We start from the raw sequence: 18,118 nt of genomic DNA on the forward strand, positions 1-18,118 counted from the left end.
AAAAACAAAAGTCTGATGATTCAAAGAATAATTATACTGCGGAGGAAGAGAAGACAGTATCTAAAACTATTAGGGGAATGTGACAAAGAGGACATAAGCAAAAGCTGGAGAAAGGCAAAAATAAAAGCAAAAAGACTACACAGAGCTATTTAAAAAAAGTCATAAAGAATAAACCATCCAATGGGTTGAGGATTATGAAAAAAAAACTGTTAACAATTAGGAAGGAAAAGACTTCTTAAGGTGTGTTCTGAGCAAGAACAAAGAAAAGTCCATGGGTTGGAGCTAATCATGGAATGTTATAACAGATGACAGATATAATGGAGAACTACAGATGTGATCACTGAATCAGTGATCTTTGAAAGATAATGTGAATAAAAGACAATTCTAAGATTAAATGAGCAAATGTTCCAATTGTGGAAGGGGAGAAGGGAAGGGAGAGAGATGGAGAGATGAGATGGAGAGAGGCAAAGGAAGAGGGAGAGGAAGAGGGATGGGGGAGAGAGGGGGAGAGTGTGTGTGTGTGTGTGTGTGTGTGTGTGTGTGTGTGTGTGTGAGAGAGAGAGAGAGAGAGAGAGAGAGAGAGACTGATTCTGAAAATTACAGATTGATAAATTCAATGCCTAACAAAATTCTAGAATGAATTATAAGATCTAGTGTAGATTCACTAAAAATCCATGCTAGCTCTTCTAACAAATCTCATGTTTTTTCAATAGAGTTACTAGAATGGTAGAACAGGGAAATGCTATATAAATGCAGCATAACTGAATTTCAGTAAGGCATTATGATAGTTACTCATGATAGTCATACGGACAAGATAATGAGGAATGTAGACTGTATAACAGAGTACAGTTGGGTGGATTTGTGGCTGAACTCTACCCAATAAATATTCAATAATAGATCAATAAAAGTTTAGAGAAAGGAGTCTCTAATAATAATACTTAATTGCATCAATGACCTAATATCCCTCCAATAAAGCATATCATAACCCATCTCTGCTTTCGCATCCTGAGCAATTCTTGTCCAAGACCTCCCACAAGTGTTTTACAGAGGGGGTACTGGAGACTTTTCTATACAGCTCTTGAAATTATCTGGACAGTAATGGAAAAGTCCATCAGTTATCTCATGTTCTTGCTACATAGCCAGACCACTGTCTTTTTCAGTCATACATCTCCCTGATACCACTTTTCTATGCTTATGTAATGTGTTGCAAAACCTATTATGTGACTCTCAATTGCCCTTTCATAACGGTTATCATAATAACTGACATTTATATAGCATTTTAAAGTTTGCAGAGAGCACTAAGGAAACTATTTCACTAGAATCATGCAACCCTTGTATCAGTCTCATTCTCCAGATGAGGAAAATGAAGCTCAAGAGGCATTAAGTGACTTGCCCATGATCATAAAACTAGCACATGTCAGAAGAGGAATTAAAGGCCAGGTCTTCCTAACTCCCAAGTGCAATAATGATTCTTCAAACACTGGCATTCTATGGCTTGCAGTCATACCATATAACTTGAAGATGGGCTTTTGTATCAAGAAGAAGCTTGGGATCATTAAAAGCTCTATGCAATTTCCCAAAGGCAATTCAGTGTATTTTCTTAATCAATTAATGGCACAGTCCATTGTCCACTGTGTCTGTTCAAAATATATGTGGATCAGTATCATGGGGTGGCCCACCCAACCTGATATCACAGTCTGAAAAATATTCTTCACTCAGTTTTTCTTGTGTGCATAGTTAGGCTAAACTCTTAAATAATTATGAACCTCAAAAATTAAAAAGCAAACTGGTGCAGTGGAAAGAGAGCTGGATGTGAGTGAGAGGATCAGGGTTGAATCTCATCTCTGCCACTACTTTTGTGACATTGGACAAGTCACTTAACCTCTCTGGGCCTCAGTTTCCTCAACTATTAAATGAGAGTATTGAACTAAATGACATCTAAGGTCTGTTGAGGTATAAAATTGATCCTATGGTTATTTAGGAGGCTCTGCAATGTTCTAGGGTTTGATATAATGAACACAGTGTCATACATGAACAGGAGCACCTTTTAAATTGAAAATCTAATGGCCTTTTCTCATCCTTCTTGACCTCTCTGCAGTTTTTGATACTGGTGATCTCCCTCTTTATACTCTCTAGGTCTGTGATACTACAATCCTGGTTCTTCTACCTATATGACTGCTCCTTCTGAGTTTTCTTTGCTGTATCTTCATCCAGGTCATACCTTTTTTTTTTAAGGTCATACCTTTAACCATGAGTGTTTTCCATGGCTCTGTCATGGACCCACTTTTGTTCTCTCTATATACTATTTCACTTGATTTCATCAGCTCCCATGGATTCAGATATCTCCATACTGATTCTCAATTTACTTATCCAGCCGTGCCTAACCTCTATCCTGACTTCCAGTCTCACATTTCCAACTGCCCGTTAGAAACCCTGAACTGGATGTCTCATAGACATCATAAACTCAACATATCTAAAACTAAACTCGTTGTCTTTTCCCAAAAAACTTTCCCCTCTTCTGAATTACTCTCTATGGCATACTACTATCCCCCTGGTCACTCAGGCTTGCAACCCAGGTGTCATCCTGGACTTTTCACTCTCATACATCCTATATCCAATACTTTATCAAGTTCCGTCAGTTCTGTCTTTGTAACAACTCTCATATACACATTCTTCTCTCCTCTGAAACTGCCACCATGCTGATGCAAGCCCTCATCACCTCATGCCTAGGCTATTGCAACAGACTGCTAGTTGGTCTCCCTGCCTCAGGTTTCTTCCCTACTACAATCCATCCTCCACTCAGCTGTCAAAGTAATCTTCCTAAAGTGCAGCTCTGACCATGCCACCTTCCTATTCAATAAACTCCAGTGGTTCTCAATTACCTCCAGAATCAAACACAAAACCCTCTACTTGGTATCCAAAGCCCTACGTAATCTAGACCCTCTTATATGCATTACCCCCAAGCAGTCTACAATCCAGTGATTCTCGCTTCCCTGATGTTCCTCAAGTATATCACTCCTTCTCACAACTCTGGACATTTTCACTGGCTGTCTCCCATGCCCAGAATTCTCGCCCTTCTCATCTCCACCTCCTGGCTTCCTTTAAGTTCTAGCTAAAATCTCACCTTCTATCAGAAGCCCTTCTGGATCCTCCTTAATGCTAGTGCCTTCCCTCTTTTCATTATCTCCCACTTATCCTGTACATAGTTATTTGAATATTGTGAGCTCCTTGAGAGTAGAGACAATTTTGAATTCTTCTTTGTATCCTTAGTCTTCTGTGCAATATAGACAGTTCTCACTTTAAGTAAGTGGACTGTTCCACCTAAGTAATTATTAATGCAGAGTTTGCCTGCTGAGCTGGGGAAGGAAGGGAAGGACAGAGGCAGGTAGGGGGTTGCAAACCCATGGAGGGAGGAGGCCAACATATCATTCAAGGACATGTAGGGGCCAGGGACAGAGAAGCAAGAATAGGAGGAAGAACATTCCAGGGTTGGGTTAGAATCAAAGGAGGCCAGGCAGAAGGGTACAGACACATGGCAGCCAGGGACAGACACATGGCACTTGAGCACAGAAGACAGACAGAGGGGGCTGGAGACATAGGTGGGTGGGTAGGTAGAGGGGCAAAGGTTTCCTATCTCAGCCCTGGGGGTCTCAAGCCAAGTCCTTATCTGGTGGGGAAGCCGCTTTCTCTTGGAGGGTTTGGGTTTTTTTAAGGTTTTTTTAAAAGTTTTTTTTGTTGTAAAGGTGGAAGGCCCAGGAGTGCAAGGCCGAGAGGCAGGAGCAGACGGAGCGAGCGCATTACTGTGTAGTAAAGTTAACATAGGTTTTTTTTGGAATGGGGATTTCTTTCATAATTCTTTACCTAAAGTCAAATTTGCATAATGGGAATTTCTGTACAGCAAAAACTGTCTGTACTTGGCATATTTTTACAACAGTATTTCAATAATAGTTCCCTTTGTAATCCTATGCATTTTATTTTATTTAAAAACATTATTCTGAGAAAGGGTTCATAGACTTCACTATACTGCCAAAGGGATCTATGGCACAAAAAAAGGTTAAAACCTCCTAACCTGCAGGAAATTCCTCTATTATTTGGACTCTTTGAGGAATATCATCTATGCCTCACTTGATGTAACCAGAAGATCATCAAAGCTCACTGTTATTCAAGAAATCTTATTTGCTTTTCAATCAACAACCAAGCATTGAAGTGCCTGCTATTTTAATATATGCACAGAAGAAACCTCTTTGGATATCACATCATCAAAGAGAGGTATACTCAGGAAAAGGATAGCATATGCACAGCCCAAATACTCTAATGGCATCCACAACATATTAAAAGACCTAGAAGGAAGGCCTCCAGCACATCAGGCAGACTTTTTATGGCGGATCCTTCAAACTCCCTAACCTCTCAAATCTTTCACCTCCTAAAAATCCCATGACCATCCTCTCCACTCTACCTCAGCCACCAGTAGGGACAGTCATACCCACCACCACCCACAAGTATTCTACTTCCTTAACCAAAAACTAAATTGTCTCTTCTGTAAAATGAAGGAGTTGGGCTAGATGGCCACTGAGTCCCTTTCAGTTCTGAACCTATGCTGCTATAACTCCAGCTTCCTCTCATCCCAGCTCTCCCTGTGCCTCATGCCTCCCAAACCATTTATTCACTCTTCAGATATTCAAACCCTTCACTTCTCAGTGCTTTCTCAGGCAATCACCCCTGCTCTGACTTTATATTCCTCCTTTCCCAATCTTTACTTATTAGTTCACTAATTCAATTCTACACTGTTATCTATCCTAGGATCCCTTGTTCCCTTGCCTGATCACCACTCATCCCTTGCCAAACCCCTAGCACTAAATTACCTCCATCTACTTCTTTTGTTCCTACTCACACTCTGCTGAACAGAACTGAAGCCATACAATCAACCTGACTGAATAAAAATATAAATTCATACCACTCAGCTTCACCTGGGCCTTCATCGTACGAAAATAATCCTTGAATTTCTCCCTAATGGATTCCCTATCTCGATCCCCAAAGATGCTACCAAATGTTCTCTTTCTCTTCAGTTTCCTATACTTCCCTAGGTTCCCTCTTTCTCAGCTGAGTATGTTGCCTTTTATTTTACCAAGAACTTGAAACCATTCTCTGCTGCACGAATGTATCACCACTGAGCCATGAACTCCTTCTTCTCCCCTCTTCTCTATCTCAAAAGCCCTTGATCATCTCAAACCCTCTCCTTTCCCCCAGTCTCTGATAATGAGGTAGCCCTTTCCTTGCCCTCTACATGTGCCCTTGATCCCATCCCCTTATCTTCTCCAACAAAATGCAACCTTAATCAGCTCCTCTCTTTCCCAAATCTTCAACTTTTCCCTGTTCCTTTGTTATTACTGCCTTCAAACAGGCCCAAGTCTCCTCCATCCTTGAAAGACAACAAATCTATTCAAGTTTTTATCCTATATCTCTCTCCTACTTTTCTCAGCCAAACTCCCTGGGGAAAAAAAAAAGTCTACTCTCACTGCCTCTACTTTCTCTCCTCTCACTTAATTCTTTGCAATCTGGCTTCTGCTATCATCACTCAACTGAAATTTTTCTCTCCAAAGTTACCAAAGATCTCTGAACTGCCTGCCATATTTGATGGTCTTTTCTCAGTCTTCTCCATTAGAAGCCATCAAGTCCAACTGCTGGCTCATCAGTCTTATCACACCTGCTCTTCTCTTTTTCTCAATACTCCCTTTTTCAGTGATCTCATCAGATCCCATAGATTTAATGGTCATCTCTATATAGATGACTCACAGTTCTATATATCCACCTCCAGCCTCTCCCTTTAGCTTCAGTTTCACAGCACCAACTGCCTGCTAAACATTTTAAACTAAATATCCTGGAACACACCAACCTCAACACATCCAAAACAGTCATTTTCTTTCCCCTCAACCTACCCCTTATCCAAACTTCCTCATTCCTATCAAAGGAAGTATCATTCTTCCAATCTTCCAGGTTATAACCTTAGCATTATCCTCAACTCCTCATTCTCCCTCATCTCACATATCCCGATCAGTTCCCACATCTTGCCATTTCTAAGTTTACAACATTTCTTAAATCTGGCCCTTCTCTCCACTCACAAAGCCACCACCTTAGTTCAGGCCCTCATCACCTCTGGCCTTATAAACAATCAATAAATAAACATGTATTAAGTAGCTATTATTTGCCAGGCACTGTGCTGAGTGCCTCATAAAACTGCCCTAATTGGCCTCCCTAACTTAAGTTTCTTCCCCATTCTACCCCACACTCCACAGTCCCCAATGATTTTCTTTATGCACAGATCTGACCCCCTATTTGATAAATTCCAATAGCTGTCTCTTCTCCCTAAAGTCAAATAAAAACTTCTGTTTAGCTTTTAAAGTCTTTCATTACCTGGCCTCAACCTATGCTTTCCAACCTCCTTGGACATTCTTCTTTTCCTCTCATTCTGTGCAAGCCAGCCCAACGGCCTTCTTTCTGTTTCACACACACAACACACCATCTCCCATCTCCACACCTTTGCACTAGCCACTCCTCATATATTCCCACCTCACCTCCTCCACATATAATTCTTTTTCTTCCTTCAAGATACAGATGAAGTAACACTACTATACGAAGCCTTTCCTGATTTCCTCCCCTCAATGGCCAGTGTCTTCCTTAACTTTGTATTTATCTCTTTATGTTTATTTTGTATATACTTATATACATACTTGCTCCTCCTCACCTCCCCCCAGAACATAAGCTTCTTGAGAATGAGAATTGTTTCATTCTTTGTATTATATCCCTAGACCCAAGCACAGTGCTTGGCACAATTAAAACAAAGCTTGTTGTTGATTTATGGGAGGATACGGCCAAAAATCATACTAGATGAGAAAGAATCAATGAGTTACAAAAACACAGTGATGAGATCATAGATTCTCGGAAAATTTTTTACTACATTCACAGATTATAATGTAAAATTTAAAAAATAACCTAGTCAGCTAAATTGACATTGTTGTCTTCCCATAGGATAATATATTCCTAATGTGAAAAGCAAAACTTACCTCTTTGTAACATCCAGACCCCAGCTGTGTACAGTGGATGCTCAACAAATATTTATGAGCAATAACTCTCTATTTGTAAGTTGTTATAATGCTATATGACTTCTATAGGAATTTTAAGTTTTTGCCAACACAACACTGAATCAAGGCTCAAAGGTCACCAGTAAAACCAAACTGCCAAATCTACCAATAACCTTTTCTGAGTCCTCTCAGCACTACTGATACTACTAGATATTCTCTACTCTCTTCCTCCTCTCTTACCTGTTGCTATTCCACGTGCATTGTCATCTCTTCCTCCTCTTTCCTTTGTACTTGGAGTTCTCTTCTCTCTAAACACCACCTCAGTTGGTGGTCAGCCACTTCCACAGCTTCAACTACCAGTTTGATGCTAACTCATTCATTCATTTAACAAGTGCCTATAAAGTGTCTACTATACAGAAGTTATCCTAGGTATGGAAATAAAAAGACAAAACAAATGCCCCCACAATGATTACATTTCACTGGTGGGGAGGGGAGTGTTAGGGGAGGGCAATCACTACTTTAGAAGATAAGTATATACAATATAATCTGAGAAAAGGGAGAACTTATAACAAATGACTCCCACATCTAAATCTCCAGATTTGATCTCTCTCCTCAGGCTGTGGATTGACATTTTCAGCTGCCTACTTATATGACCCACTAGCACTTTAAACTCAAAATATCTATAATTTCACTCATCATCTTTCCCCCTAACCCTGCTACTCATCCAGAGTCCCCTCCTTTTCGCTTTCAACATTGTACCATAATTCTCCCAAGCTCTCACATTGAGAACCCAGTAATCATCTCTGACTTCCCCCTCATCCCATACATTTTACTAAGCCAGTCGGTCAAGACTAGTCAATCCTATTTATACAAAAGTACTCAGATCAATACCCTCTCTGCTATTTCCACTGTTGCTGGCCTATTTTCGGCCAGTACTACCACTCAACTACTGCTAAGGCACTTACCCCTCCGATCTCCTCTCTTCCAATACATACAACTGACAGAGCAATCTTTCTATGATTACCACTCCACTGTCCAAGATCTTACAATGGCTCTCTCTCAATGAATCAAGAAGCTAAGAGGTGAGGTGGATGGAGTGCAGGGCTTGGACTCAGGAAGACCTGAATTCAAATCCAGACCACTTACTAGCTGTGTGACCCTGGGCAAGTCACTTAACCCTGTTTGCCTCACTTTCCCCATCTGTAAAATTAGCTGGAGAAGGAAATGACAAACCACTCCAGTATCTTTGCCAGGAAATAGGGTACCAAATGAGGTCTCAAAAAGTTGGACACAACTGAAAATGAATAAACTTCTTCACTTGACAACCTACTCCCTCCTTGACCTAGCCTCTCCTGTAAGATTCCAGACTAGTCCCCATCATACATGTACTCTATACTCCAGCCAAAATTTATTAGGCAAGTATCCCCCCCAACACTTCCCATGCTTTACCATCTCAACACCTTTGCTCACAGTGATGATACTAGGAACTCTTCCCCCACTCTATTTCTCTTTAATAGACTCCTACCCTTCCAAGTTCCAAGCTCTGATCAACAGGCACCTCTTCCATCAAGTCTTCCTTCTATACCCTCCAATCACAGTGGTCTCTCCGTCCTTTAATTTCATAGCACTCTGCTTTTTCCTCCCTTGCCCCATACTAATTCATCATATATATACACATACATACATACATATATATATATACATATATGTATGTATGTGAACACAGACGCACACACCCCCTCTTGAGGATAGGGATCGTGTTTTATTTATACTTCTCTGTCCCCCAGGACCTAGCACAGTTCAATGTACATAATAGGAACTTTGTTAAATGTGTGTTGTATAAATGCCTTTTAAGTTTCTACTTAGCACCTTTGTGATAAAACACTGATGTAAACAGTTCCTACAGCTGACAGAACGGAAATGTCTCCCAACTCTCACTAAAAAAAAAAATGCACTTCAAAGTTGGCCTTATTTGAAATTGGTGGAGAGGGTGAAGAGGAAAGTGTAGAGAAACTTCATACTTTAAATAACACATCTTTGTACTGTACTAGCAGAGGGAGACCAGACTGCCCCAAGGGGTGGCATAAAAGAGATGGCAGTAAATGGAGGGACGGGACTTTTGGCCCCAGTCTCCTTCTCCCGCCTCATATTGTGCGGTCCAGTGCCAACGGCTTGGGAGGTGAGAATGGGGGTCCGGGGGCCCCCCAGTCCCTGTCTCGGCTGAGCTTAATGCAAGCGCATCCACGTTCCTGCCAGCGCCTGCCAGACCCCTGACAAACTGCCCAGGGGGCGGACAGTCCCGCCAGCGCCGCCCCGCGAGACGGGGACACACTGCCCCTGCTCCCCGACACCCCCGGCCCAGGGCGGGGGACCAGAGGAGCGGCCGCTTCCTCCCCGCGCCCGAGGACGCCCCTCGCTGTCCCCGCGGGCGGCGGGGCGAGCTCCAAGGAGGCCCTGGCCGTCAGCCGGCCCGGGTAACCGCCTCGACGCGCCGCCGGCCAGGCCCGCAGCCGCAGGAGTCTCTCCCTGCCCCCCGCCCGCGTCCCCGCGGGGGCTCTCACCTCTCGGGGCGGCCATCGCTGCCGAGCAACCCCAGACGGACTGACGTTATTCTAACCGCGCTCCGCTAGGTGCCGGCTCTGCGCAATGCACTGTGGGACCAGCACCCGAAGACCATAGAGAGCCGAACGCGGCGGCCTAGAGCGACGCTCTCGCCTCCGCAGCGCGAGGCTGACTTGGACTTGGCCAAAACCCGGTCGTGCCCAGGTGCGGGCTAGGGCGGGTGAACCGAAACGGGGATTCGTGCTCGACCCCGGCCTCAACCGGTTAATATCCGTGCCTAGATGCCTTCTTTGGTGGGTGTTGCCCCCAAAACTACAACTCCCAGAAACCCTAGAAATTCTTTAAAAAGAATAACAGAAAGACTTACTTTCCGGAAATTGGTGGTCTCCGCTGCCGAAGATCAGCTGGTGTCTTATCTATTCGGAGTAGAAGCTGTTGTTGTATAAACTCTGAATTTGTTACTTAAAAAGTGAACTGCAGACGCTTCGTTCGATTAGGCTGTAAATTATAGTTCACTAATCTCTTCCAGTTGTTTTTGCCGACCGAATTAACCATCGAAATTGCCTATTATAGCATGGAGATAAAACTTGGAGCTTAAGCCCCCGAGCCAGTATGGCTCTTAGGCATCTCCGGCGATTACCACCTTGCACATAGTAGGCACTTAAAGAAATGCTGTTTCAGTGGTTTTTCGAAGGCTGTGCAAACTGACAGGTGGAATTGTTGGAATCCGTAGTTCAGAGGAGCTCTCATAATATCGAGTCAGTTGGGAACCTTCTCACTCTTCTCTGGCTTATTTACCCCCACCTAGGTATAACATAGAAACATCTAGGAAGGAGAGAGGGAGACTAAATTCGGATTCATCATTAGTTTGGTCATGGGGGAATGAATGTTTAGAGTCAAATTAATTCTTAAAAACCTTAAGGGTTTTCCATTTTTGTTGCTGAAGGGAGGATCCACACCCGTGAAATCAGAGGTCCTTAAATTAAGTTCAGTATTCTTTTGCCTCTAATTCTATGCCATCGGTATTGTCAGAATCCTTGGGTCAGTCTCTTTCATGACATGGAAGATCACTTTGGTAACCTTCTCACTTCTCTCTAGCTCATTTGCCCCAACCTAGGTATAACACAGAAACTTCAGTGTGCCAGCACCCATGAAGGCATCAAACATAGAACACCTTTTATTTACATAATAAATACATAATAAATAATCTAGGACTATCATTGAGTTCTATAGCTGGTCTAAAGAGCCCTTTTTTCTTCTTCTGATGGGTTTCCATTTCCCCCCAACCCAGTGAGGATACTTTACATTATTAATAAAACAATCAATACATTAGAAGTAGGGAGGCATCATAGTAAAGTACTTGGGAAAGGGCACTGACTCGAGAGTCAAAGGAATTGAGTTCAAAATCTGCCTCTGATGCTTATAACTATATGACCTTGGGCAGTTCATTTAAAGTTCATGGGCCTCAGTTTCTTTATCTGTAAAATTAATATGATCAGACAGACTTCATTATCCCATCAATCAGAAGGAAATAATAAAGCTTATATAAAGGAGGCTATATAGTTTAGTGCCTCTTACACTCTGTGACCTGGGCTTAAATTGTCACTTAATCTCTATTCATCACTCCACCTAGCATTCTCTGATGAGGGCCTGACTTAGAGTGGTGGGCATGTGAATGGAGAAAAGAAAGGGAGTGGATGTGAGAGGTGTTGTGGAGGTAGAATTGAAAAGACTTAGCAACTGACTGGAAATAGGAAAGTAAGTTGGTAATAAATATTCCCCCCCCCCTCAAGAAGTTCAATTTCTAATGGGGGTGCTAGTTGAACTAATAACTGAACATTACTGTATCTTGTATTACAAATGCTAATGAAAATTAAGAGATTCACAAAACAACTTTGAAATATTGTAAATTTGTTAATCATTTTACAATAATTACAAAATAATGCTTTCATTATTTTATTCTTAAAAATCCTAACACACTTCTTATAACAAAATATATAAACAGAGAAAGAATTTTGCTTTCCAATTTAATAGAATGACATTGTTACAGGAAAAAACAATTTCTAGTAACATAGTTTTATAGTGAATGAATGTAGCTGAAAATCTAATGAATATTATACAATAATATTAATGGATGTCCCCAAAACTTACCTCTTTATATATGTGCAACAGACTTTAAATATTTACTATAAATCACTGTATGATAATGAGTTTTAAAATGTATTCTCAAATTAGGTTTCATCAACAGCTCTTGTTAAGTTTACTTTGACTGTGTGGAGTGATGCTGTATTACTGCCTCGGAGACCAGCTATATAAATCTGGGGCCTGGGTACTCTGGTACCATCTTCTCTCTTGGTCTGTGTGCCATTTGACTTTAATGGGTATACTTGTGTTGAATTTTCTCTTCTCATGTGACTAAGGTTGGTTTGTACTGAGTGGGTGAGTTTCTGACGCAAATTAGCCTAAAATTAAATGAAGAGAAAGGGAAGAATTAACATTTCTTCAAAAACTCATACAAGCATTATCATCTACTTGTTATAATCAGTGTGATTAATGATTTTAATATAATAATGATTTTTAAAAATTAATGATTCATGATATTTTTATTTTTTTAAAACAGATTTATTTATCAGCAGTAATTCTTGCCACAGAATTCTCTCATATCTTTATAGAAACAACAGCAACAAAAATGAATATTTTAAAAATAATATTTACTAGAACCAGGATGTAAAATTAAATCAGTTTAAATAAAATATCTCCTTTCTTGGAAGGCAGAAAAATAATACCTTACATGTTAAAATATTTTTTTAAAATTTACAAAGTTGCACAGGTTAGCCTTCTAATTATTTCATTCACATGTTTTGGAGCTCAAATGATATGTCACAGAGACATTTGTACCAATGAAGAACTTCAACTATCTGTTGAACATCTGTTGAAGCTCCATCTCTGCCAATATGTTATCAGAGAACACCTGATTTTTTTTGGCTTTATTAATTTCATCCTAGGTTAGGTGGAATGAACAATGAAGAGGACTGCCATGATTCTCACCAAAAAAAATAAGAACTTGTTACTGGAATAGAAATGAGGAAAACCTTAATGGGAAAGTGAACATTTTATTTTAGAATCTGTGATAAAGGAGAGAAAGTCAGGGCAGAGTTTGACATGTACTTTTCTGGAAAATAGCTTTCAAAGAATTAAAAACAAATGAATGAATGAATAAATAGGGTCTCATAGCCTAAAAGTCTGCAGAGGAAGTCATCCCGGGAGGGATGGAAAACTCTCAACAATGAAATTATTTTCTTTTTTGACTTTATTAATTTATTTTGATTTATCAGCAATCACTTCCATAAGCTTTTGAGTTTTATATTTTTCTCCCTCTCCCTCCCCTTCCCCCTCCCCAAGACAGCATGCTATCTGATATAGGTTATACATATACATTCCTATTAAATTATTTTCACATTAGTGATGTTGTAAGGAAGAATTAGAACAATAGGAGGAACCATCAGAAAGAGAAAACAAAACACAACAGAAGAAAAAAAATAGCAAATAGTATGCTTCGATCTGCATTCAAATTCCGTAGTTCTTTCTTTGGATGTGGATAGCATTTTCCATCATGAGGCCTATGGAGATGTCTTAGATCCTTGCATTGCTGAGAAGGGATAAGTCTATCAATATTATTCATCACGCAACGTGGCTGTTACTGTGTGCAACATTCTCCTGGTTCTGCTCACTTCACTCTGTATCAGACCATATAAGTAAGTCTTTCCAGGTTTTTCTGAAGTCTGCCTGCTCATCATTTCTTATAGCACAATAGTATTCCATTACATTCATATAACACAACCTTGAACAATGAAATTCTAAAGAGAGACGAATACACTGAGGGAGAAAAGGGGGAGCTGTCTAAAGAGACCAATATGGATATGCATAGACTGCATTAACCAACATGAATTTTTAAAAGGCATGTGCAGAAGATGTACAGCAAGAGCAAGTAATGGAGAATGAGTAGAAAAGTCACATATTACAAGGAGAATGTTAGGATCACTAAAGTTCAGAATGAGTTGAGGATGACAAAGAAAATTAAGAGTACCAAAAAGTTGCATATATATGAATGAAAATAGAGGGATCAAAGAAAGGAAAGGAACACACTTCTTGGAGTGAATAGAATGATGACATAGGAAAATGGAGAGAAAGCAGATGTGCTCAATTTTGCTTCCATTTTCTCTTCCAAGAAGTGTGATGTTTGGATGGGAAAGAATAGAACCAAAATGGTAATAGGGAGTTGAAACCCAAGATAAGTAAGAAGATAGTTAGCATCTTAGCATTCTTTGATAAATTCAAGTCTCAGGGCCCAAATGAACTACATCTCACAATACCAATGGAACAAGTAGATGTAACTGCTGAACGATTTCAATGCTCTTTGAAAGTTTCTAGAGGTGCCATAGGCCTGAAGAAAGATAAATATTATCCCTATCTTTCAAAAGAGGGAGAAGGGAGCCTGCAAATTACTTGGATTCTTGGCAAAATTCAGTAACATATTATTAAAGGACTGGTTAGTAAACACCTAGAAAAGAAAGACACAAGCGCAGAGAATCTGCATGGCTTCACCTAGAAGGACTAATTTAATTTCCTTTTTTTTAAACAGCATTACTAGGCTAATAGATGGGGAGTGGGAATACAAAACATCTAACAAAGTCCTTCCAGCAGCATGTATAACAAGAAGAGTTCTAGACTGAACTCAAATCCAACTGTGTTCAATTGATAAAGTAATTCATTATTAAGCATTTACTAAGTTCCTAATATGTGCCAGGCATTGTGCTGGACACTAGGGATACAATTTCAAAGAATGAAACAACCTCTACTCACAAAGATCTTATATCCCAATGTGGGAAATAATGGTTAACTATAAAATATAAGCTACAAAATACATATAAAATATAAAATAGTTAACTACAAAATGCATAAAATATAAAGTTAATCAATCAAGTATGTACAAAATAGTTAAATACAAGGAGTTTGGGAGGGAAGACACTTCCATTTCAAGGAATCAAGGAAGACTTCATACAGAAGTTGCTGCTTGACCTATATCTTAAAGACAGAGAGGAATTCTATTCATAGAGCTGGACAAATAGAATGTTATAAAAACTCTCCTCTTCAAAGTGGCCATATTAATAATTAATATAACTTTCAGAATTGTTCTGAAGATCAAATGAGATAATGCATATGAAGCCTTCACCTGCTATACACATTAGTGATGGTGATGAGGACGCTAACCTTGTGGACAAGATGAAGAGATGTGGTCTAGGAAATATGGCAATTAGGAGGACATGGAATTGATTAAACAGCTGGACTCAAAGTGTTCAATGTCAGCCTGGAATAAATTCTTGGGTGAGTGTTCTGGCGTCTATGCTTTTCCATGTGCTTAACACCCAGCCAACAACCATACCTAAAGATAGCTATTGTCTCTCTCTCTTTTTAGGAGAGAGTGGAAAGTTACCTCCTTTTTTATTAAAAAGAAAAAATAATTATCATTTTTAATGCTTTCAGCATAAAGATGCAACTATATGGATTGTCTTTTTCCTTCTGCTATTTGAAAGACATGAAAGAGGGATTCAAAGGGAGCTGAAATCTGTGAGCATGACCGCAGTAGCAGTCTATGAAGGAGAAACAACAGCTGTGGACAGCTTGTTTGCATTGGGCCTTTGGCAGGAAGCTGCTAACTGCCAATCAATGGAAGCTCAGCAAGCAAGTACCTGCCATTTATAAATTCTTTGCTGGAACCCCATAGAAAGGCAACAGGAAAGGAGGTTTCCAACACCTGGTCATCAGAGAATGTAGGAAAAGGGGCAAAATGGCTGGCAATTAGTTCTTAAGACCCTCCAAGAGATGACAACTTCAGGCAGCTTCTGTTTCCCCTAGGGCTTTGGTAGGAGGCTGCTAATTGCCAATCAAGGATAGCAGAGAAAGTTAGTGTCATCTTAAAAGAAAAAGCAGGAAGCTTGCTATAAATAAAGAATGCTATCCTCAGGAGATTCTGTCATTTGGCACATAAGTTTTCCATAAAGAATAACAGAGAGCCTAGGATTTGCTTTGTGGGACTAAAGGAATTTTTCTGTGACTTGGAAGTGTGCTATGTTTGTATCTCTGCCCATGACAGATAAAAACTAAAAATTCACAAGATGTACAAGATGTCTATCTATTAGAAACTGTCTTGAGAGGATGCCTCTACTTTCAAGGTTATCAGGGAGAATGAATTTTTCCTTGAAAGAAAGGAAGTAATGTTTCAATTAGAAACAAAGCAGGAAAAAGAATCTGAGGAGGAAGAAAGGGATCCTTATGTGTGTCCGGGAAGCCAAAAGATGGACAAATGTACCATAAAGAAGGAAAGGAAGGACCACTAGGCATTTGCAGTTATGTAATAGGTAGGACATTCTGCCCCCCCCACCCTAATTTTCTTTGCCTTCTCTCAAGAGGAAGAGAGAACACTATAGCAAAGGATTTTAGCTGAATTTAGAAGCTGGAAGTAAAGAGAAGTGGTATCACCATTTGCCCAGTGGAACCATGCCTAGCAGCATCGGGCAGAGACAACACATTCAGTGATGTAGCATTGGTTGGAGGCAGTGAATTCAGTAGATATAACCCAACTACTAGAGATCCACAGGGAGCAGCATAACGATGGAATCAGAAGACACCAACCACCTTACAGTATCAGAAGTATGAGCTGTCCCTCTGTATTTGTGCCTTGAACTCACATGTCCTCTATCCATGTGGCTTTGCATTCATGTGGCCTAGCCACTCATTTTCCTTATGTGTGTGGCCCTCTACCTAGGTGCCTTGACCATATGTGTTCTCTAATTTCTCCCTGGGCAGCTAAGATAGGTGTTTAACAAGCCAAAAAAAGCATAAGGAAAGGGAAGCTAGTTCTCCGTTTCATTAGAGGTCAGGCTCCCTCAGAACTGAACCCTGCCTGAACCACACACATGGGTCCAGAGCAAAGAGGTCCATTTGCAAATGTTCATGGACCCATGCGTGTGGTTCAGGCAGAGAGTGCGTCCTGTGGTCCAGCCTACCAGTGGTTTTTTTTTAATGTTCTAATAGTACTCACATTGAGGGAGGTAACAATCCTCATACTCTGTCCTGGTCAGGCAACATCTGAAACCCTGGCATTGTATGTCTGTAACATTCCACAGTTTTGCCAGTCTAGGACTACCAGCATTGAGTTTTAGGCATCATATTTTAGGAAGGACAGAATAGAAGGCTATCAAAGGGTGACAATCAGGATTATGAGGGGACTAAAGCTATGTCAAACAAGGATAGTTGAAGAAAGTAGGGGAGTTTAACCTGAAGAAGAGAAGAGTTAGGGTCCTTGTGGTAGGTCCCTCCAATATTTGAAAAGCTGCCCCAAGGAAGAAGAATTGGGCTTGTTTCGATTGGTTTCAAACAGCAGAACTAGGCATAATAAACAGCAAAGAGAGGTAGATTTAGGCCTAATATAAGGGGAAATTTCTTAGCAATTAGACTCATCTATAGAATGTGCTGCTTCAGGAGGTAGTGAGTTCTCCCCCAGGAGAGATCTTCAAAAGTGGACTGGCTGATTGATTGCATGTCTATGATGTTGTACAAAGACTTCCTCTTCAGATATAGAAAGGACTACAGGACTTCTGAGCTCCCTTTCAGTGCTAAGTTTCTGTTTGCTATCTCAAGCCTGATTTCTAATACTGAAGTGTCCACAGTTAATCATCAGTGGAAAGCTAAAAAGGCCTTTTGATATTAACCTGGCCTGAGGTCCCCGGAATTGTGAAATGGCTCTGAAGGGGGCCAATTCTCATACAAAGATTCTGGGTTTTAAATATAGCATTGTTATCTAATTCTGGGGATAAGAGCAGGGTTAGATTGTTATAATAACAGCCAAAGATTAACAAGAAATATACCAAATTTTGCTTCATTTTCTCAAAATTTTTGTTCTATAAGTTTACCATGGAGAAGTGGATAGAGTGCTGGACTTAAAGGCAGGAAGATCTGAGTTCAAACCTTGCCTCAGAAACTAGTTGTGTGACCCTGGACATGTCACTTAACCTCTTGCAGCCTCAGTTTTGGTTTTTTGTTTGTTTGTTTGTTTGGGCAAGGCAATCAGGGTTAAGTGACTTGTCCAGGATCACATAGCTAGTGAGTATTGTGTCTGAGGCCAAATTTGAACTCAGGTCCTCCTGACTCAAGGGCTGGTGTTCTGTCCACTGTGCCACCTAGCTGCACAGTTTTTAATCTGTAAAATGGGGATAATGATAGTACTTACCTCATAAGGTTGTCATGAGGATCAAAGGAGGCAATTTCAGTAAAGCATTCTGTAAGCACTATATAAATGTGAATTACTATTATTATTATTAAATTTAATGTTACTATTGTCTGTCTAGCTGTTTCAATACAAACTTACATTTTAAAGAATGTAGAAGAGGAATGCATGTGAATAATTTTTTTTTCTG

General features: G+C 40.3%; 2 protein-coding genes across 2 annotated transcripts in view; both read right to left on the reverse strand.

Moving 5' to 3' along the window:
- SLC35A1 (solute carrier family 35 member A1) overlaps positions 1-9,742 on the reverse strand; it is a 44,071-nt gene extending 34,329 nt beyond the window's left edge. The window contains exon 1 of the mRNA XM_020976295.1: positions 9,641-9,742. Coding sequence (XP_020831954.1) covers positions 9,641-9,656 — 16 coding nt within the window. The 5' untranslated portion in view covers positions 9,657-9,742. The remainder of the gene's footprint in view (positions 1-9,640) is intronic.
- A 1,895-nt stretch (positions 9,743-11,637) lies between these two features.
- Positions 11,638-18,118, reverse strand: part of CFAP206 (cilia and flagella associated protein 206) — a 56,173-nt gene continuing 49,692 nt past the window's right edge. The window contains exon 12 of the mRNA XM_020976290.2: positions 11,638-12,103. Within this exon, the coding sequence (XP_020831949.1) occupies positions 11,873-12,103 (231 nt within the window). The 3' untranslated portion in view covers positions 11,638-11,872. The remainder of the gene's footprint in view (positions 12,104-18,118) is intronic.

Source organism: Phascolarctos cinereus, unplaced genomic scaffold (genome assembly GCF_003287225.1).
Source record: "Phascolarctos cinereus isolate Bilbo 61053 unplaced genomic scaffold, phaCin_HiC Scaffold_5;HRSCAF=322, whole genome shotgun sequence".
In the NCBI taxonomy this organism is placed as follows: domain Eukaryota; kingdom Metazoa; phylum Chordata; class Mammalia; order Diprotodontia; family Phascolarctidae; genus Phascolarctos; species Phascolarctos cinereus.